Source organism: Pteropus vampyrus, unplaced genomic scaffold, assembly GCF_000151845.1.
Source record: "Pteropus vampyrus isolate Shadow unplaced genomic scaffold, Pvam_2.0 Scaffold24, whole genome shotgun sequence".
NCBI classification, from domain to species: Eukaryota; Metazoa; Chordata; class Mammalia; order Chiroptera; family Pteropodidae; genus Pteropus; species Pteropus vampyrus.
This window is the reverse complement of record NW_011888805.1, coordinates 51,589-73,085: the sequence shown is the minus strand read 5'-3', so window position 1 is coordinate 73,085 and position 21,497 is coordinate 51,589. Positions and strand designations below refer to the sequence as shown.

Sequence of the window (21,497 nt, the reverse complement as noted above, 5' to 3'; positions counted from 1 at the left end):
ACCAAAAAGTTTGGGAACCGCTGCTATACAATGTGGCAACTATTGTTAATACTATATTGTATATCTGAAAGTTGCTAAGAGTAGATCTTAAAAGTTCTCATTACAAGGAAAAAAATTATTACCCCATATGGTGATGGATGATAATTCAACTTAAAATGTGGTAATTATTTTGTAACATATATATATCAAATCATTATGTTGTACAACTAAAACTAATACAGTGTTATATATCATTTATACCACAATTTAAAAAGAAAAGATATGCTTTAGAAATAAGCATTATCAAATAAAGTACACACTGGAAGACAGTTAAAAGGATTAAAATTACTGGATTTAGGGAGCAAGATTAGAGGGAAGCAGTCAGCTGTTTTTCACTATAAACTTTGATATTTAGAAAAATAACTGAATACTTGCAAATTTTACTTTAATAGAAATTAAAATGGAAAAATAAAAGACTTTCTGATGACCAAAATTTTAATTGAGGACACCCTTTTTTGGGCTAATAATACTCAAAGTAAGGTTTCTTTCTCATTGTTTTTGACTAGTGGTGATTTGTAAAGCTTTGATCAAATGGTAACATAAGATTTAAAAGCTGTCTGACTGGAGGGGCTTCCACTGAGTTGTCTTGGTTCTTCATTGACAGGGGTGTCTTCGTTCTCGTGGAGGGGCTTCCACTGAGTTGTCTTGGTTCTTCATTGACAGGGGTGTCTTCGTTCTCGTGCTGTAAGGGCTCCAGCCCTACCTTCCTTCATCCTGGTCCCAGTAATCTTAAATTTAGTTTTAAAACCAAGGTTCCCTTATCTTTGGTTGAGTGATGTCCTCAATTCTGCAATGATAGGATGAGAATTCCTTGCTGAATTTCTACACTTCCCCTCATTCCCTCCAAACAACAACATACAAGCATTGATATTTTTGGCTTTGTCTTTGGCCTTCTCAAGAGGATAGTTCTGCGTTATGTGATTCAGTTCTAACAGTTGTACCAGGTAGGTACTGTGTTAGATGCTAGGGGCACACAAAGATGAGTAAGATTCAGCCTCTGTTGTCAAAGAACTTGTGGTTTAGTAGTGATGCAGGACAGAGCAAATTTCTCCCAGTGGGGTCTGCGGGGGAGACCAAGCCATGTTCCCAGGGAAGAGTGTCATTTGGCTGAAAGTGTAGTGAGAATTCAACACACACGCCAAAAGGAAAGTTTATTAGAAAAGGGATAACACTCCACAGAGTGTGGTCTCCTCTCAGAGGCAGAGAGAGAGAGAGACAGTGAGGGACAGAGTAAAGGCTGAGAGAGACTCAGAGGGACAGAGACAATAGAGACAAGGACAGTGAGAGAGACAGAGTAAAGGCACTGAGAGGGACCCTGAGTGTTCAGGGAATTCAATTTATATGTCATTCTTTAGTTCCCATTCCCTTTGATACAGACATGTAAGGAAGGGGAAGAACTTGTAGCTTCAAAAGGTAAGAATACAGAGTGAGAGGCCCACTGGCAGTTCCCAGCCTTTCATCCCTGGGTTCGCCATGGTTTTAGCTATAAAGAATGACTCTTGGTTCCTGTTTCCCCTTCACAGTGTGGGGAATAGGTTGTTAGTAATCCAGCAGAAATCTTCCTCTGTTCTGAAGGTATCTTCCTGGCCTTGGCTCCAGGGCTGATCAGCGTGTTATAGTCTCTGAAGGTGGCTCAATTAACATTTTAATTCTCTTGCCTCCTCCCTACATGAGTAGGAGAGGTTGATAAGTAAATGACTAAGTGGGTAATTGAATAACAGGTTTAACAATCAAAGTATGTGTGCACTAAGTACACTTCTACTTTCTGCCTGTGGATACTGAAAGCTGTTTATAAAGATGTAAAATGACTATTAAGGTAAAATCTATAACATGGTGTGTATATGTTTTTTTCTTTTTTTTTTTTTTTTGTTGTTTGTTTTTTTCTTTTCTTTTCTTTTAGCTAATAGACCAATTAAAGCCTGGTGGAAGATTGATATTGCCAGTCGGACCCGCAGGTGGAAATCAGATGCTGGAGCAGTATGACAAGCTACAAGATGGCAGTGTCAAAATGAAACCTCTGATGGGAGTGATATACGTGCCTTTAACAGATAAAGAAAAGCAGTGGTCCAGGTGGAAGTGATTTTATCTTCTGCTCTTTCTTCTTCCACACATGCAAGGTGAAAGGGTGTGGATTTTAAGATATTAGACTACAAGAGCTGCTTTTTGGTTTTCACCTTTACGCTCCATTTTAACATCAGAAATTCACTACATTAAAAGTGTAGAAAAATTTTGCATGGTCTGCCCTTCTTTTGGTTTAACTCATCTTTGGGGAAGGGAGGGTGAGACTTGGTTGGCACAAAGGTGTATTTTTTTCTTTTTTTTAGAGGTTCAGTACTCTCTAAGGAGATTTCATTATCAGCCACTCTGTTTCTGTATTTACAAATCATTTTTATAGATGTTGTGATCATGGAAACAAAGGCTTTGGTCTAAGAGAAGGGGCCATATTTCCCGCCCCATCACTCTTTGTTGTACCATAGTTGTAAAGAGAAAGAAGGAAAAAGATATTCTTATCCCAGTTTTTGAAGGTGTCAGAATCCCAAAGAGGACATTCTTCCTTTCAGCTTGACTTCTCTTTCAGTCAAGTTCATAGATGTCTGACAGCCTGTGCCTGTTTTACATTCAGCTGTTGTTTCAGAGCCACTATAACAAGTAAACTTCTCACCATTCTATAGAACAGGCCAGCTGGTTTTTAACTTACTTTATAACTGAGTTCCTGGGGAGGAGAGGGGATTCTGTAAGCTAAAGTGAGTGCCCAGGTCTCACAAACCCAACCAAAGGTCCAGCAGCATGCAGCATAATCTTCAGCACAGCATGGCTCATTATAATGCCGACTTTTGTTGTACATGTTGTACATCTGAGCATAATCTGAATATTTTGTTTCAAGCCAAGATTTCTCTTCCTCTCTTCCTTCTTTCTCTCACTCCCTCTCATGGGAAGGAGTGAGATCATTAAGTAAAAGTGACATTAGCTAAGACCACTTGGAATTAAATGCCAAAATAAGAAAGGCTTTACAGTTTTCTTGTTTTAGAAATCTATTTTTATTTGACAGAGGTACTTATTTTAAGATAATTACTTCTTTAACATGGTGATTATAAGTTTAATAGATTTCTCAATTTTGTTTTCTGGAAAGAGGAAAGGTATCTTTTGAATAAATTGTTTAATTCAGGGGTCCCCAACCCTTGGGCCAGGGACTGGTACCAGTCAGTGGCCCATTAGGAACCGGGCCACACAGCAGGAGGTGAGCGGTGGAGTAGTGAGCAAAGCTTCATCTGTATTTGCAGCCGCTCCCCAGCGCTAGTATCACCGCCTCAGCTCCACCTCAGATCATCAGGCATTAGATTCTCATAGGAGCACTGGCCCCTGGTGCTGAAAGGTTGGGGACTGCTGGAATTGCAAAAATGGTAATGACTCTTAATTTGTCCAAAACCTAGTTTTACTTTTAACTCAATACCGATTGGCCGTTTCTGGGATATCTTACTAGGAATTGCATTTTATTCCTCACCTAATGTAGTTATAGCTGTTTTCTTTGAATTCTGATCTGGAGCACAGTGACTTCTTAAAAGAAAAATTTAAAAGCTGTTATTCTTGTCAGTTAGAATCGGATTTAGCTTTTAACAACTAATTACGACCTTCCTTCACTTTGCTTCTAGTATGGTAATACCGTTACATAATTGTATGGATTGCTATTGTATAAAAGGGGCAAACATATCACTGAAATTATTGAAATTTGATATCAAATAAGAGTTCAGATTTTCATTTGTTTTAAATTTCTCTTTTTATACACTATAAATATTAGTATTGAACATTCTACCTATAATTTAATGAAGGAGAAAAGGTATTTTGTTTTGACAACTAGAGACGAATTTTTCATGAGGCTAATGAAACTCGAGCCTCCAGGCCCTTACTTGCTCAGGGTTCTTCCTGGCTTTATACCTAGTATTATATGAATAGTCTTCTTTTTAGTTGTTTTTTTTTTCTCTTCATAAAGAGATCACTCCCCTTCTCAAATTATATCGGCGTAGGTTTCCAAAACATCTGTATTCATCCCTGATAAAACTAGACTATTTGTATTAAATTTAGGATAATTTTTAAATATATAGATAATTATTCAATTACCAAATATTTAAAGGTATATATACTTGTTTTTCGTTTTGGCCTTCTACTTTTTAAAACAGCGATTTTACATGTATGGAAACTTGTTGTAATAGGAGGACTTTCTAATTTTTTTTCTATCGTAAATTTTCAGTCTGTTTGTTCAGGCACATTTTTCCACACCCAACAATGTAGTTTTAATTACAAAGATCATCACTTAGTTAATTGTAAATCTGGAATTTTAAGCAATATAAGCTTAAAGACTATAAAGGTAATCTGGAAACAAAATCGAAAAAAAACAGCTGCTATGTTAAAAAAATTTTTTTTTACTGAAAAAATTACTAGAAAATAGGGTGTTCCAAATGGTAAAACATCAAAATTTCTTATTAAAAAATGAAAAGCAAAACAAACAAAACATCAACTCTTAACTTACGATCTTAAGAGACGATTCATCTCCTATTTCTATTTGTACTTATAAATTGTCAGGGTCCAGGCAGGAAATAGGAAATATTCAGCTATTCCCTTGTCTCTCTCCCTTTCCTTGGGCCTCCCTTTTCCCTGAGATACGGCAATATAAATTAAGCAAATTAGTAATCCTGCAATGGACTCTTAAGTGTTCAAGTGAAAGGAACAGTTGCAGGTCTTTCACTTTAAATCAAAAGCTGGAAATGATTACGCTTAGTGAAAAAGTCATGTCAAAAGCTGAGATTAGGCCGAAAGCTAGGCCTCTTGCACTAACTGTTAGCCAAGTTGTGAATGCAAAGGAAAAGTTCTTTAAGGAAATTAAAAGTGCTACTCCAGTGAACACACGAATGATAAAGTGAAACAGCCTGTTGCTGGTATAGAGGAAGTTTTAGTGGTCTGTATTGAAGACAAACTAGGTACAAAATTCCCTTAAGCCAAACTCTAATCCAGAGGAAGTCCTAACTCTCTTCAGTTTTATGAAGGTGGAGAGAGATGAGGAAGCTGCAGTAGAAAAGTTTGAAACTAGCAGATCTTGGTTCATGAAGTTTAGTGAAAGAAGCCATCTCTATAACATAAAAGTACTTTTAAGCAGCAAGTGCTCATGTAGCATCTGCAGCAAATTATCCAGAGGATGTAACTAAGATAATTGATTAAGGTGGCTACACTAAACATTATCAGTATGGACAAAACAGCCTTAAATTGGAAGAAGCTGAACTTTCATAGTTAGGAGAAATCAATGCTAGGGGCTAATTCAGCTGGTAACTTAAATTGAAGCCAGTGCTCATTTACCATTCTGAAAATCCCAGGGCCCTTAAAAATTATGCTAAATTTACTCTGCCCATGCTCAAAAGTGGAGCAACAAAGCCTGAGTGACAAGCACATCTTGGTTTATAAGATGGTTTCTTGAATATGTTAAGCCCGCTGTTGAGACCAGGGCAATGCACCTGGTCACCCAAGAGCTCTGATGGAGATACACAATGAGATTAATACTGTTTTCATGCCTGCTAAAATGACATCCATTCTGCAGCTCATGGATCAAGGAGTAATTTTGACTTTCAAGTCTTATTATTTAAGAAAAATTTTCTAAGGCTATAGCTGTTGTAGTGATTTCTCTGCTGGATCTAGGCAAAGTAAATTGAAAACCTGGAAAGGAATCAACATGATAGATGCCATTAAGAACATGATTCATGGGAAGAGGCCAAAATATACACGTTAACAGGCATTTGGAAGAAGTTGATTCCAACCTTCCTGAATGACTTTGAGGAGTTCAAGACTTCAGTGGAGGAAGTAACTACAGATGTGGTTTAAATAGTAAGAGAACTAGAATTAGAAGTGGAGCCTGAAGATGTGACTGAATTGCTGCTCTCTCATGATAAGACTTTAATGGATGAGGAGCTGCTGCTTATGGATGAGTAAAGTGGTTTCTTGAGATGGAATCTACTCCCGGTGAATATGCTATGAGGATTGTTGAAATAACTTAGTCGATAAATTAGTGGCAGGGTTGAAGAGGATTGGCTTCAATTTTGAAAGAAGTTCTGTGAGTAAAATGCTGTCAAACAGCATCACGTGCTACAGAGAAATCGATTGTGAAAGGAAGAGTCAGTTGATGTGGCAAACGTCATTGTCTTATTTTAAGAAGTTGCGACAGCCACCACTACCTTCAGCAGCCGCCACCCTGATCAGTCAGTGGCCATCACCATTGAGGCAAGACCCTCTACCAGCAAAAAGATTATGACTCGCCGAAGGCGCGGTGATGGTTAGCATTTTTTAGCAATAATGTATTTTTAAATTACATTGCATTTTTAGACATACTGTTATTATTGTACACGTAATAGACTACAGGATAAACTGGGAAACCAAAAAATTTGTGTAGCTCACCTTATGCGGTATTTGCTTTATTGCAGTGGTCTTAAACCAAACCTACAGTATCCCTGAGGTATGTCTGTAGATTCTGTTTTGAGGGTGGTAGAGAGGTACTGTAGTATTGGAGCCGGGCAGTGAAGTGGTCAGAATTACATTTCAGAAGAATAACTCTGGCTGTGGTATAGAGTAGATTGAAAAGGGACAAAGCTAGAGTCAGTCATAGGAGATGATTGTAGCAAGTTGGGTGAAATGATGGTGGCCTGAATTAAGGCAGTGATAGTAAGGACAGAATGTGGTTAAAGAGCCCCTTACCATTTTTGAGTGCCCATCTCACATTTGGGAATTAGCATCGAAAAAGCTCCTTAAGTTTCTTGCCAGGCTGGATGGTTTCTTTCAGATTTTCTACAGGATTAATTTACAACTCATCCTAGTGCTTTCTTATGAACCTTCTCTTGTTTCTCACCAGCTTTCCATCCTCTTACTGAGGAATCCAGAGCTAGTTGCAGTGCTCTGTGAACGTGAGATCCAGTATTTGCTGAGGAGGACGATAGAAATTATATAGAAGAAAAAGGGAACAAGGGTGCATGCTGAATTCTATTGCCAAATAAAGCTCAAAACCTGAAAGTAGACTTATGTCGCCTTATACTTAGCAAAATGTCACTAATTAATAAAAGAGGAGAGAATGCCAGACATACAGGCCATTGACCTACAATCTCTGCTATTATGTTCATGACTAAGGATAGGTAATAGTTGTATTTGCTTCATAAACTCTGAATACTTTAAAAATTTTTATTTTATATAAGTATTTATAAATGTAGAAATCAGTATTTTGTTAATGTTCTGGTAAGTTTTTTTTTTAATAGCCACAAGAGTCAATGGAATAAGTCCATCTTTGGCTTTTGAAACTGGAATGTTTCAGAGTCCTTATTCCATGAGCACTTTATCAATGTCTTCTTAAAGTGCCATGCACTCGTGAAAAAGACGTGAATTGATCAGGCATTTCTAGGATTGACCCTATAGGTCCTAGGAACACAATTAATTAATCATGTGTTCCAAATTGTTCTATGTTGTCCCTCTTAAATTTCTTTACATATGTTACAGCAATGCGACATACTTTTGCATCCTTAAAGGCAGGGATATATTCTGTTCGCTTTGGGGTTCTTTTTATGTCTCTCATAATGCTTTGGACAACATGAACTGTACAGAGCCCTTATTACCTTGGAAAACCCGTTAACTAGTATGGGTTTTGTTTCATGGTAGTACCTCTGTTCATTTGTTCTTGATAAAGAATATATAATACTAAGTGTCAGAGTTATTAATACTTAAATTATGTATAATTATATATTATAAAACAAAATAATAAATGCATGTATTTATTAACCTAATGAAAATATTTAGCACATATATGGCAAATTTAAAGGGGCTTTCCAGAAATTTAGGACATGTTACTTTTTATTGTAAATGACCTATATATAAAAGTCAGATGTGATGATGTAGACTTTTGAACGTTAAGAAAAATTAATAACTTGAAAGTTATACAGATTTTAGAGTATTAGGATGTGACAAGGTTATACATGCCCTGGCAGCAATTTTTTGGTTTTCTGTGGTAGCTAAATGTTAAAATTCAGATCTATAAACTTACTTTTTTTTCTTTTTAGTTCCGTAAATTTCCTTCTATTTGTTTTAACAGTATTGTTCCTGACACCAAAATAATGCATGCACATTGTAAAAATTAAGTACAAAGAATAAAGTAAAAATCACTCATAATCTCAGATGCTGAGATAGCCACTATTAAAATTTTGGTAATTTTTTTTACTCTTTTATCCATAGATCTGTATGCTTCTCTTTTGTAATCCTGATATCATACAGTATCATTATTTTGTAATCTCTTTTTTTCCACTTATATGTCATCAACATTTTTCACATCATTAAACATTTTTTACAATATGGTTTTTTCAGTTTTATTGAGATATAATCGACCTATGGCATTGTGCTAGTCTTAAGAGTACAAAATAATGCTTTGATATATGTTTATATTGCAAAATGATTACCACAGTAACTTTTATGGTTTCATGTCCTAGGTTTAAGTCTTCAATCCATTTTGAGTTGATTTTGTGTGTGTGTGTATGTATGATGTAAGAGAGGGGTCCAGCTTCATTTTTTAGCTTGTGTCTGTCCAGTTTTCCCGACACTATTTAGAGGTCCAGCTTCATTTTTTTGCTTGTGGCTGTCCAGTTTTCCCAACACTATTTATTGAAGACATTATCCTTTTCCCTTTGTATATTCTTGGCTTTTTTTTTTTTTTTAATGTTCTTGGCTTTTTAATTAATTGGCCATATATATGTGTGGGTTTATTTCTGGGTTCTCTACTGTCTTGCATTGAACTATGTATCTGTTTTTATGCTAATACCATATTTCAATTACTATAGCTTTGTAATATAGTTTTAAATCAGGAAGTGTAATGTCTCCAGTTTTATTTTTCTGTCTAATAATTGCCTTGGCTTTTTGGGTTTTTTTTGTGGTTCTATACAAACTTTGGGAGTGTTTTGTTTTATTTCTTTGAAAAATGCTATTGGAATTATGGGAATTGCATTGAATTGGTAGATTGCTTTGGGTAATATGGGTATTTTAACAATATTAATTCTTCCAATACGTAAGCATGGAATATCTTTCCATTTATTTGTGTCTTCTTCAATGTCTTTCATTAATGTCTCACAGTTTTCAGTGTACAGATCTTTCACCTTAGTTAAATTTATTCCAAGGAATTTTTTTTTTTGACGTTATTGTAAATGAGATTGTTGTCTTACTTCTCTTTCTAATGGTTCATTTTACTTGTGTATAGAAATGCAACTGATTTTTGTATATTGATTTTGTATCTTGCAACTTTATTGCATTAGTTTATTCTGACTTTTTTTTTTTTTGGTGGAGGCTTTAGGGTTTTCTATATAAAATATCATGTCATCTGCAAAAAGAGATAGTTTTACTTTTCCCTTTCTGATTTTGATGCCTTTTATTTCTTTTTCTTGCCTAATTGCTCTGGCTAGGATTTCCAGTACTATGTTGAATAAAAGTGGCAAGAGTGGGCATCCTTGTCTTGTTCCTGATCTTAGAGGAAAAGCTTTCAGCTTTTCACCGTTGAGTATGATGTTAGCTGTGGGCTTGTCATATATGGCCTTTATTATGTTGAGGTACGTTCCCTCTATACCCAGTTTGTTGAGAGTTTTATCCTTTTTCTTTAAAAAAAAATTTTTTTTAATGAAGAGGATATTTAGAAATGTTGTACTATGTTGTTAGGCAATAAGGATATTTATTTACAATATCCGTAATGCCTTGCAACAGGTAATTAAAATGTGGTAAATTATTTAAAAAACAACAGTATTTTCAATTCATGTTTTAAAAAGCAAAAGTGAATTTAAAAATAGAACACTTTGCAAGTGTTCATAAATATTTTAATGCATGATTTTAAGTAAAAGCTATTCTGTGAGAATTATAGTACTTAAATTATTTAGAAGAATATGTTAAGAGGAACCAGACTGATAATTTATTGTTTAAAAGATAATCTAGTACTATATGACAAAGGCAGCTTATGGGAGAAGTAATTTTTAAAATATTTTCTTGCACAATTTATGAAATTCAGTTTTTTAAAAAACGTGTTGTCTGATAATCCCTGAAGTCACCACTTACCTGGGAAATTTTAGCTCTTTATTTACCTTCCTTTCAAATATATTTTAACAACTTAAAAAAAATACTTTTTGTCACAGATAAGTTACAAAATAGTACAAAGAACTGAATCTCTTCATCCAAAGTTACCAGTTATTAACATTTTTCCACAGTTGCTTTCTCCCTCTCTATATATACATATATGTAATATTTTTTCCTGAATCATTTGAGATTTGTTGCAATTGTCAAACTTCTTTATCCCTACTTGAGTGTTTAACAGTGTTTTTGTCACTCAGATTACCCTGAGATATGAAGCTTTTAGACTTTTCTGGTAGCTTTATTTTTTCACTTTCAACAGCTTTATTGAGGTATAATTTATATACCATACCATTTATTTTAGATTGCATTTTTATTCCTTCCTTCCTCTCACTGGCAGTTGCTGGTACAGTGCTACACCTGGCTGAGCGAATGGTTTCTTTTGGAGCTGATAAAGCTGCCTTATGAAATCAGCTGACAGGTATATTATACCTACAGATGATGCTTTTTCTCCCGAAGAGTTTGGGTTCAGAGTGACCCACTCAACAATGACTAACAGATACTCTAAGCAAAAGGCTGAATTTTTGTCCAATTTTATGAATAACTGTAAAAGATTATTTGAACTCTTAAATACTCAAGTTGTCATTTTACAATAAATAGTATTAAGCAAGATTCTAGATTTAAAAGTTATAATTTCTCTGAATTTTTGGTCTTAAAGGAAGAAAGTTATCTTTAGAGTTAAAAAGCAAAGAATTCAGGCCCTTTAGGTTTCATATTTTATTCTGGATTAGCATGAGACATGTTTGAAATGGCTGATTTTCATTTTTGCTTGGACTTGAGATCGTTTGCTCTTTTTTTTTTTTTTCTTTAAATAATATATTGCTTGGGGATCAGTGTATTTTTACTGATTTGATAGTTGTATCTAACTATTAGAAAGCCAAGTTTTATAGTACATGACTCCTACTTACATATTTCTCTTTTTTTCTCCCCAGGGACGAACTGTAAAAGCAACATCAGCTTGACCAGTATATATTACCGTGGATTGCTCATCTCAGTCCTCAAAGCTTTTTGAACACCAACAGCATCACAGCTTGTTTTGGACTTTGTTACACTATTATTTTTAGCATGAAAAATGTGTGGTTTTGTGGAGTTTCTAATTCTTCAAAGAGGCACAGAAGCCAAACTGGTAGAAGAAGGATGTGAAGTCTACATTTGTGTAGTGTTAGTTTAACATGCCCACATTTTACTTTAAAATATTAAACAAAGGGGTTCTGAAAATGGAAAACTTAGTAATTGAATTGATTTGGAGGAGTGGATTTTCTTTTCTTAGACACTTAATTCTGTTCCAATATTAATTTATCAGATTGCTTTTGTGCATCAGATAACACCACCATTCACAAGTTGAGATTCTTGGTTTTTTGACGTCTATTAGATGCTACTAAGAAAATAGAGATGAGCGTCCTTTTTAAAGCTTTTGATGTGGTGTTATAGAATAGCATGTTGTAGATACAATCAGCTGCTTTGTTATCTTAAAACTAAGCATTTGTAAATAATAAAACTTAAGAAAATGGCAGGTAATGTCCCTTAACACTCGGCTGTTCAGATTGGACATAACTGACATAGTTCTTCTTTTCTCTCTTTAAAAATTATAGGAAACTTGTAGCTCAGTATTGTTTCTTGTTTCTAATTTGCTGCTGATAATGTATATGAACTTAACATGCTGTATAAGCTGTGTCCTAGTTACTGAACAGTTTATGCAGTGCTGCTTTGCCAAATAAAGTTAAAAGCAAAAAAGGCATTGATGGTGTTTGAATGTAGAAAAACAGCGTGTCCACCAAATACAGGATGCTAAGATCAGAGAAAAAAGTTGTTTCTCTGATGTTCCATTTTGTGAAATCTGAGTAGTATTAATTGAACTGTACGTTTGTGAATGTGACTTTGTTTCTTGAGGACAAGGACACCTCATTTATCATTTTTCTTTGCCTAACACAGGGTTTGTCCTCTTGTAGATGTATAGTAAACGCTGAGTGAGTGAGTGAATGAATTGACTGAGTGTCAGAGAATAGCTGAATTGAGGATAAATTTACCAAAACCCATCTCAAAATTAATAAATGGATTTATTAATATAATGACTGTAAATGGGTTTCTAAGAAGGCCGTAGCACTTTGAGACCTTGTTTAAACTTTGTGGTTTTATACCTTTTGTGATAGGATCTTAGTTTTTCTCAGGGTTCTACAACTTGAAGCAATGTAAGCTCTAGGGCTAGCAGAACTAGAACTCCCAGCAAAGCCCTTCTCTCTGTTGTGTGCAAGTGTATATGATTCTGACAGGTAGATCCTGAGGGTGTGAGGTTGCCCCTCCTCCACCTCTTGAAGCCTTAACATTACTTCTTTAAAAATGGCTTTACAAACATTATGCAGACATGTTTTCACTGGTGTCTCTTCTTGGACAAGGTCTTAGATACAGGAAATTAGCATTAGTTGGCAGCCAAAAGTTGGGAGTTTCAGTTTATTGTTGGTTTCAGTTTGCTGTTGTTGGTATTGTTTCTGGACCCAGGCCATGAACCATTTTGGTCCAGGACTCAGTGTCATTTAAGTATTCTTTAGGATTTAAATTAATTCTTAAACTTCTACTAGTCTTTATCCTTCATAGCCCTTACCAGCATTTTATTACATGTAAATCCCTATGTTAGGTGTTGGGATAGAGAAAGACTTTTACTGTCAAGGAGTTTGCAGTCGGGTTCATAAATCTGATAGGACAAAGTGCCACCTGATTGGTGTAGACAAATGCTATGGCAAGCATTGTTCTTAGACTTTATGCTTTTGTGAATTAAAAATTTTAAACATTGAATAAATATTGAATGGATTTTAACGGAACATCGATAAATGGGTAGAGATAGAAATAATGAATTTTAACTAGGTCTAAGAGTTTTTCTTTACGAGAGTTGAATTTATATATGTGTTGGTCTGAGATAAGAAATCTCTTTAGTCTTTACTATTTATAATTCCTAAAATATTTTAGTATTTCGTTTTTCTTTAGTAGAAGTGATTTATTTACATAATGTGAAGGGCAACAGTGAAATATTTTTAAAGATTCCAGTCCAATGAGAGCCTGTTGAAACAAGGCATTTTTTATAGATTTGATTTTGATAAAGGCCTATTCCAGCTCTCGATTAACAATTAAAATTAAAATTCCAGTTTCTAATGAGGGTTTCAACTCTTTCCCAACCAGTAACATATTAGAAAAAAGTAACATTTGGGGGTAAATACTACATTAACATTGTTCATGCAAATATTTAAACATTTTAAAAAAATGTTCAAAAAAAAGTTGATTATACTTTTTAAATTGACTATGACATACTTAGACTAAAGCATTTTAAAAATTCAATGTATTTTAAAATACAATAACTTTTTTAAAATAATAACTTAACACTCATGAATTCTTTGATGCTATTCTTGGCATCTGATTGTCAGCCAAGAAATAAAGCTTTTTAATTTTGTTGCATTAGAGAGGTAGGTGTTCCTCATTTTCAGCTAAATGCTAATAAATTTCCAGTAGTTTGGTATGGCACTAAAAGAACGCATGTCTATAGTAATTGAATACTAGTATATGAAATAAATATGGGTAATTTACAAAATGTTCTAAATGGGGATCAGAATGCCAATAACTTAGGTAAGTGCTGAAATTCTTGCAGGGTATAAATCCACATTTCCTACAACTTACCGTGTTATAAAAAGAACTATATTCAGTAAAACAAGTTCTGATCAAATTTCGGTTTCACCTTTCTCAAGTTCTATTTTTCAGTAAGTAACAATGAATGTTTTTGTCCCCGTCATACTTAAAAAGTGGCTCAAATACAGTGCTAGTAAAAAAAAAAGAAAAATCCTGTTTGAAGAAAAATGGCCTATGGGGCCCAAAGAAGTTTGGATTTGTGTATTGTTACATAATAAAAAATGTCCAATAACTTCCTTATCCTTAATCCTTCTCATGTCGCTACAACAGTAGTCGTTGGTTGCGCACCTTAGGCCTCATCTTTTTAGCTGACTTTCTGTTGTTTGGGCCAGGACTCAAGCACTACCCTGCTTGTGGGAGCGGAAACATCTGCCTGAGTACCCGTAGGGAGCTGAGCTGGGCCAGCGACTCCCTTTCTCCCCCTCTTCCTCTTTCCCTTTTCCTCTCCCCTCCCCTCCCCTCTTCCCGCTTTCCTTTCCCACCGTGAGTGGAAGTTCTAAGTTCTAGGGATGCTGCATCTGAAGAACTCATTTTCACTCAGGTGGGGTGACCCAAAAGAATGGGTATCACAGAAATTTTTTGTCCAAAGGGCAAGTGATGGTAATACCGAGGACATTTTAAGTATAAAGGGGCAGCTGAGGACATTTTCATTTGAAGTCGCATACCCAGGACACCTTACTGTGCCTCCCAAGAGATCACATCACAGGTAATTTCTTTTGGTAGCACTATTTGTTTGTTTAGGTTTTTTTGGTGATTTATCCTGTCAGGATTTTGCTAGAAATTACAGATGGATCAAAGAGCTTGAAGAATTTCCATGTTAACACTATTGTATCAGTTTTAAATTAAATGTAAAAAGTGTGTTTTCTGGGTAAAAAGACCTGCCCTTTGGGATCTTGGCTCCATTGATTAGGTTGTGGGCAACAGAGTTGGATAAAGCAGGCCAGAAAGTCACAGGTGGGGATGTCGAGGACTTGCAAAAAAATGAAATGCATGGTCACATAGTTCATGGTTTTGATTTCTTTATTCTCCACATAAATCTTTAGATAATACATTCAGAGGTTTATCTAAATCTGTGCCTCATTTAAATATTAACATTGCCTTTTGATTTATTTGAACTTTTGAGTCTTCAGTCATATGAAATGAAAGAGAACATTTTTTTAAAAGTCCATATACCCAACACAATTTTTTCTTAAACATTTTGGCAAAAGTTAAAATAATTTTTGTATTTGAATTTGTTTTGAGAAGTTTCCTAACTTTTGAAATAACCTTATAAAAAGATCTTTAAGCCGAATGATATTGTAAGTCGATCTCTTTCCAGTTTGGCATACAAGATGAGAAAACTGATGTGATCTGAGGATTTAAGTAGGAAGGAAGACGTAGAACTAAACAAAGCAGTGTAGGAGCAGGCTCAGTTATAACCTTATTCAGTCGATTCCTGAATACATTCAGCTTTGTGGTGTCTAGTCTTTTATATTCGATAGTTTCATATTTAGCCAAAGAATCTGTGTTTGCCATTAAAGTAGCTCTAACTTGAAATATGTACTTTAGAATACTAGAATCAAGTAGGGCAAAAGTGGGGAAAATGGGGTCAGAAAAAAGTCAGCAACACAGTTGTTGAAAAAGCCAGGGAGATGAGAACATTCGTGAACAGCAAACTGCAAACTAAGCTGCTGCCTCTCTATTCAGGTTGGGCAGGGGTTTTTTTTGTTAGAAATTCTCATTCAATTTTAATGCCAACAGTTGTAGAAAACCTGGGGTCCAGAAAACAACTGTAGTTAAGTCCTGCTGTTACTTAAACGTGACATTTTTACAAAGGGAGCAAAAAACAATGTGAAATTGTTCTAGGATGATATATATTTTAATAGTGACCTTAAATCACAGAATCTCAGGCTCAGATGCTTATGTGACATAGCATCATCAATGTGATGTTGATGGAACACGTGAAAGTAAGGACAGAGCCTGTGGTCTGAGGCACATCACACTGCAGTACATAGGTTTATATAGATAAAGTCCAGTTAATTCAGCCGTGAACAGAAAAACTGAGGCACAAGTAGAAATACGCATCTCTTGTGTTCGGGTCATGGGAAAATGCAGTGAAGTGTAACATGGACGGCCGTCAATGCCTGAAAAGTGTTGGTAAGTGTGACAAGAAACAGTGCAGCCAAACCACAGATTTTGAGAAGTCAGTGGGAGAAGGATGAAAAAATGCTGTTATTTCCTATGGAGGAGAACATATTTGACACTCAGGTGACCTGGAACATTAAAGTGTTTGTGGAAGGATGGAGTAGCTGTAGTCCACCTACTGAGAATTAAAGGAAAAATTTTTCAGAAAGATGGCTTAGGTGGGCCTTTTCTGAGGAAATGAAATGTGAAACACAACATGTTTGAGAGGTAAATTGTGGACCACTTTCTCTTTAAAATTATTTTTAAATTGTCTTAGATGAACTCCTTTAATCAGATAACAGGCAAGGTGACTAAAAAGTCCCATTCAGTCCATCTGACAATAGAAATTTTTTGTAGACCTTGATTCTCCTTCCCTAATCCTTAATTTCCCTCTTTGTAAAATAAGGCTGAGATGATTAAATACAGGAAGACAGTAACAGCTCAGTAAATACTACCAACTTAACGATTACATCAAAGTTGTAGAAAAGGCTTAAGAATAAAATACAATTTATTAAAGGAATATACACACAGATATGGGACATCTTTTCTCAAGTATTTTAACACCATAGCAATACTAAGTGGGGTATAATTTCTTCATGTGCTGAAAGACATGCCTTGACAGATTTTATTTATTGGGTATGGCTATAGGTGACATCCTTCCATAGAAAAACAGTGTACAGCATCACATGTAGAGTAAAAACATCTTAAGTTCACTCAGTCATTTCTCTAAACTGCCCCTGAGAAATTTAAATCTTTGCTTAATTCCAAACATTTAACAAAATACTTGACTCTTTCAGAAAATTAACCAATTGCTTCATTTTTCTAGAACTAACTTTTCATTTGTCAATGTATTCTGTTATATCTCCAACCCAAATTAAGCTCTTTGCTAAAGGAACAACCTGTTTCAGGTTCAGTCTGAAAGTAATGAGTTCTAGAGTTTTTAAAGAATTTTAAAAGATTTGTCACCTGTACTATGTAAAAAAAAAAAAAAAAAAACCCATTATGTAAATAGGAACATCATGTGCACGTAGACAGGAACCACACTATACATTCCTCTCAGTAGAATAATTTCTAGAAAATGTATAATCTTGGTATTAAGTGATGATGGGAATAACCTTTAAAATCCTACAAATTAAAAGAGATGCTAAACTGGACACTGGTTTTAATACAAATGAATCTGCAAAATTGTTTTATGCTCTGGGAATACATAAGCCTGGCATTAGCTGACTGCACATTATACCATTTTATAGCATTAAATAAATAATGGGAGAAACTGCTCATTTCATTGGATGAAAGAACCAGCTGATACTTAAACGTGACATTTTTACAAAAGCAGCACCCAGAAATCCACCAGTGTTCAGCATTTCGATTTAAGTGCATTTTTCTCTTCCACCAACATAGACTAATGTTGAAAACTGGTAACTATAAAAATGAACTATGTTCTGGACCATCAAGCTGTGTTGAGCAAATATAAGAAAGTACTAATTGTCGTCCTTGTTCATTTTGCCCTCAGCCAAAAATTTTGGCCTGCCAGGTTCTCTGCTTCCACCTTGATTTCCCTTATCTCTTCGTGACCATGTTACCGCTATTTGTAATCGAGTCCGAATTTTTTTTCTCCCAAAGGTCAGCCTAATGAGGCAGCCACGACATGACAAGATGTCAGAGGCGTTGGAAAGAATACACATTCCCCTTCCCTGAGACATCACTGACTGGTTCATGAGGTTTATCATTTAGATATTCCTGCCAAAGGTAGCAGCTCATTGAAAGTATAAAGTCACCTGAGGGCCATTCTCAGAAACAGGTTTATGGAGGGACAAGAAAAAGGAGAGCACTGGAAGCTTACGGTGAAGAACGGGCCCAGAACAAGGGAAAGCTGTGGATAAGGTGGTACGGGATTGCCAGGGCCAATGGTTGGCTTCTAAAAAGTAAAGGGTTATTAACACTGCTGTTCTAAGGCCACCTCTCGAGATACTAAATGTTCTGCCTTGGCCAACTGCAAATTTCTATTTTCAGGGACAGCTTAACGTAAATCAAATTTATGAAAGTCTTTAACCATATGCATTCTTCTCTAAAATTTCAAATATTTCACATACCTCCTAAGGAAAGTCTTTCTACAATAAATAAGAACAAAGATTTAAGGACTGTAGAATCTTCTAGGTTTTTAGTAGTTTTCTTAGCCCAGTTAAAAACAAAAGTTATAAATAGCCAGAACCCAATATGTGTATAAATTATAAATGACACACGTCCTTGCCCCAACTATTCAAGTTACACTTATAGATACATCCCATTGATGAGGTAGTCAGATTCCTCAGATGTAATGGGACGAGCTTTTTTAAGCTTCTGTTTCACCAGGCGCAGTCGGCAAGCAACCATGAGAAGCAGCAACGCAGTGATGGCCACACCCAGGGCCAGGGGCAGCACTGCACCTGTGAACAGGGTAGACGTGAAGAGGGTAGGCCAAGGATTAATAACAGCAGCAGCTTTGATTTGTCATAAGCACTTTGCATCCACTATTTCATTTAATCTGAAGAACTCAATTAAGTAGATACCTGTATTACCACCATTTTACAGATCAACTGAGGTGCAGCGAGATTAAGCGATTGGCCTAAAAGCACAAAGCTTGTAAATGGCAGGTCGAGGTCTCAAACCCAGAATTCTTTAAAACCAAATTCTCTATCAGGTTCCTACAAAATTTACCTAGCATCAGTGAGTACAAATGTTGCAGTCAGACCACCCTTACATCCACTGTAACACGCACTAGACAACGCAAAGATGCTGTAACCACGGGAAATTTTTTCATTGTCATAGATTATGGATTCATACACGGTCATTCTCCATTAAAATAAGTATGGACTAATTTCTGATTTCTTGTTCTAGTTAGGGCTTTAAAAATTTTATTTCCTTTTCTAAATCCAGGGAACCTATTTTCAGCTAGTAGACTCACTGTTGAAAGCTAACTATAAAATATGCTGGTGTAATTTTGGCTAAAAGCAGCTGAGGGAAAAAAAAATCTCAATTTTTTGGTTTTTCCTGTGGGACTGGCCTCAGGGTTTCTCCTGTGGGACTGGCCTCAGCCAGCCAGGCTAGAAGTAGCCTTAGAGGCTGCAGGGGACTGGAAGGGACAGGGCTGACCCCAGGTTGGTTTTTTCCCCCCTCTTTATTTGATAAATTTAATATGTTACATTTCATAAATTTAAAGAGTACAGCATGTTACTTTGATACATTTATATATTATAATGATTGCCATTGAAGCAATGTTTATTACATCATTATAGTACAATATTATTGTCTATATTCATTATACTGTGCATTAGATCTCTACGGCTTACTGAGATAAGTCAGACAGAGAAAGACAATTATTGTATGACATCACTTATATGTGGAATCTAAAAAACATCAAACCTGTAAAAAATAGATCACTCTCTTAACAAGCTCAGCAGGCTCTTAACAAGCTCAGTTTTTTGTCCAACCCACTCTGTAGTCAGCCAGTCTTGCAGGTGATGTGATGGAAATATTTTTAGCCGCAAGGGTCTTGCCTATTGGTGGAACTAGAGGAGCAAAAATCTCCATTGCATAAGTCGATTTTATAACATTTTCTTTCTTTCATTTATTCCCTCCTTCTGCACTGATTAACAGCCAGGTGCCTGACACGGAGCTAAGTGCTCGTAATCAAAGATAATGAGCTGATACTTAAGAGTGCCAGCACCGGTCTCAGGGCTCTATAGCTTATCACAACCACCATATGAGCTGGTAGAATTATTATCCTCATTTTATTAATGAGGGAACGAAGGCATCGAGAATTAAGTGACATGTCTAAATCTGCACAGTAAGCAGTGGCCTAGGACACAGCCCCAGACAGCACACTCAGAACACTGTGGTACTGCACCTCTTCAAAAGGTAAAGGAGGTAGGTTTTTAGTGACTTCAAGTCTGGGCAGATAGACATTTAAATTAAAAAATAAAAATAAAGTATTATAGTTACTGTGATAGAATTTCATATGAAGTACAGGTATAAGAAGAGTGGTCCATGTAGCTGGTTCGCTGGATTTTTGCTTGAGTGATCTGGATGAATGATGGAGCTTGTCCGGGTGGGTGTAGGAGATAAGCTTATTTTTTGATATTTTCGGATTGAGATTCCTAGAGGTGATCTGGATGGAATTTTCCGTTAGGCTCAGGGATTATTTGGGCCTAAATATGTGGGAGCCTGCTTTAGCATCAAGGTGGTTGCTGTAGCCACGGAAATGCGCGAGATTGCCAGAGAGAAAGGAAGAAGAAAGGGAGGCCAGGAACGAGGCCCCAAGAAACACAAACATTTAAGAGAGCAGACAAAAGGAGAGAACCAAAAGAACAGAAAAAGACACGTCAGGGAAATGCTAGGGCAACCAAGAGAGAAGGGTGTCTAGGAAGCAGAAGGAAGAGACTTTCAAGAGAAAAGTGCTCGGCTGAATCAGATGCTAAGGAAATTCAATCCAGGAAGGTGAAGCCTGGGGAGGCCACTGCACTCAGCGATCGGGAATCTATTTACAGAGAGATGGAAGACTGAGGGACACTGCTGTGTTTTTTATGCAGTGGGAGAGATCTGAATGTGTCTGCAGCCCGTACAGAAACAGATTAGAAACACAGGAGAGTTAGTAAATGATGGAGAAATGTACCTGAGGAGATAAGGGACTATATCAAGGTCAGGGGAAGAGGATGACCTGGGAACGGGGGACACCTTTCCTTTAGTACTGGAGGAAAGGAAGAGAGGGTGGGTGCAAACAGACGAAGGTTTACGTTTGGGGGGCAGGTAGCTGAAGTTCACTCCTGATAGCTTTGATGTTCTGGGCTTAACGATGGTTCCAGGCATAGCTGGCCGCCTCCTCAAGACAAGAGGACCTGGAGCTGAGTCCATACGAATAGCATTTCAACTACTGGTGTATTTGTAGAATCCCAGGCAAAACTCTGGAAGAAGATTCTGAAGAACAGCATGGAAGTGTCTGGGCACAGGAGGAGGGGATGCGGAAGCTGAATTAGTGACTACTGGGTACCAAACCAACTTTTGGGTAAAGCTGATATTCCCATAGAGAATTGTGAAAGATAAAAATCTCTGATAAACTGGGAGTCAAGAATTTGATTCTAGAGCTGGCCCATACATTCCACACATGCCAGCCCCTCTGGAGGGGGCAAGAATCACTGCTGAATTTCTGACAGTTTGGGCCTGAGCTACTAGTCTTCTTGTGGCCACCCGGGGAAGCCGGTTTTGAAAGCACTAAGGGCCATAAAGGTGTCAGTCCCCTCCCTGCTCCATTTTCCTGTACTAGCCATGCTGGTTGGATATGTTACAAAGGAACAGGGCAAAAGAGAGAGTTTGGTTGACCTTTGCTCATTCAGGGCAGGAAGATGCACAGGAGCTGGCCCTTCTAAACGTGGGTGACTTGCTTAAAGATGGGCACCAGTGCTTAGGCTACA

At 36.4% G+C, this 21,497-nt stretch overlaps 2 protein-coding genes across 5 annotated transcripts in view; one reads left to right on the top strand and one right to left on the bottom strand.

The window, feature by feature from the left end:
* The window catches only part of PCMT1 (protein-L-isoaspartate (D-aspartate) O-methyltransferase), a 47,637-nt gene extending 35,684 nt beyond the window's left edge, over positions 1 to 11,953 (top strand). Inside the window, exons 7-9 of one of the 4 annotated variants that reach the window (XM_011356092.1) lie at positions 1,940 to 2,109; positions 9,504 to 9,647; positions 11,148 to 11,953. In XM_011356092.1, coding sequence (XP_011354394.1) covers positions 1,940 to 2,109; positions 9,504 to 9,647; positions 11,148 to 11,160 — 327 coding nt within the window. In that variant the 3' untranslated portion in view covers positions 11,161 to 11,953. Of the gene's footprint in view, positions 1 to 1,939; positions 2,165 to 9,503; positions 9,648 to 11,147 lie in introns of all 4 variants that reach the window. The other 3 variants (XM_011356093.1, XM_011356094.1, XM_023528336.1) reach the window with 3 other exon arrangements.
* Positions 11,954 to 14,889: 2,936 nt separating this feature from the next.
* The window catches only part of LRP11 (LDL receptor related protein 11), a gene marked incomplete at its 5' end in the record, with an annotated part of 35,298 nt that continues 28,690 nt past the window's right edge, over positions 14,890 to 21,497 (bottom strand). The window contains one exon of the mRNA XM_023528325.1: positions 14,890 to 18,476. Coding sequence (XP_023384093.1) covers positions 18,322 to 18,476 — 155 coding nt within the window. The remainder of the gene's footprint in view (positions 18,477 to 21,497) is intronic.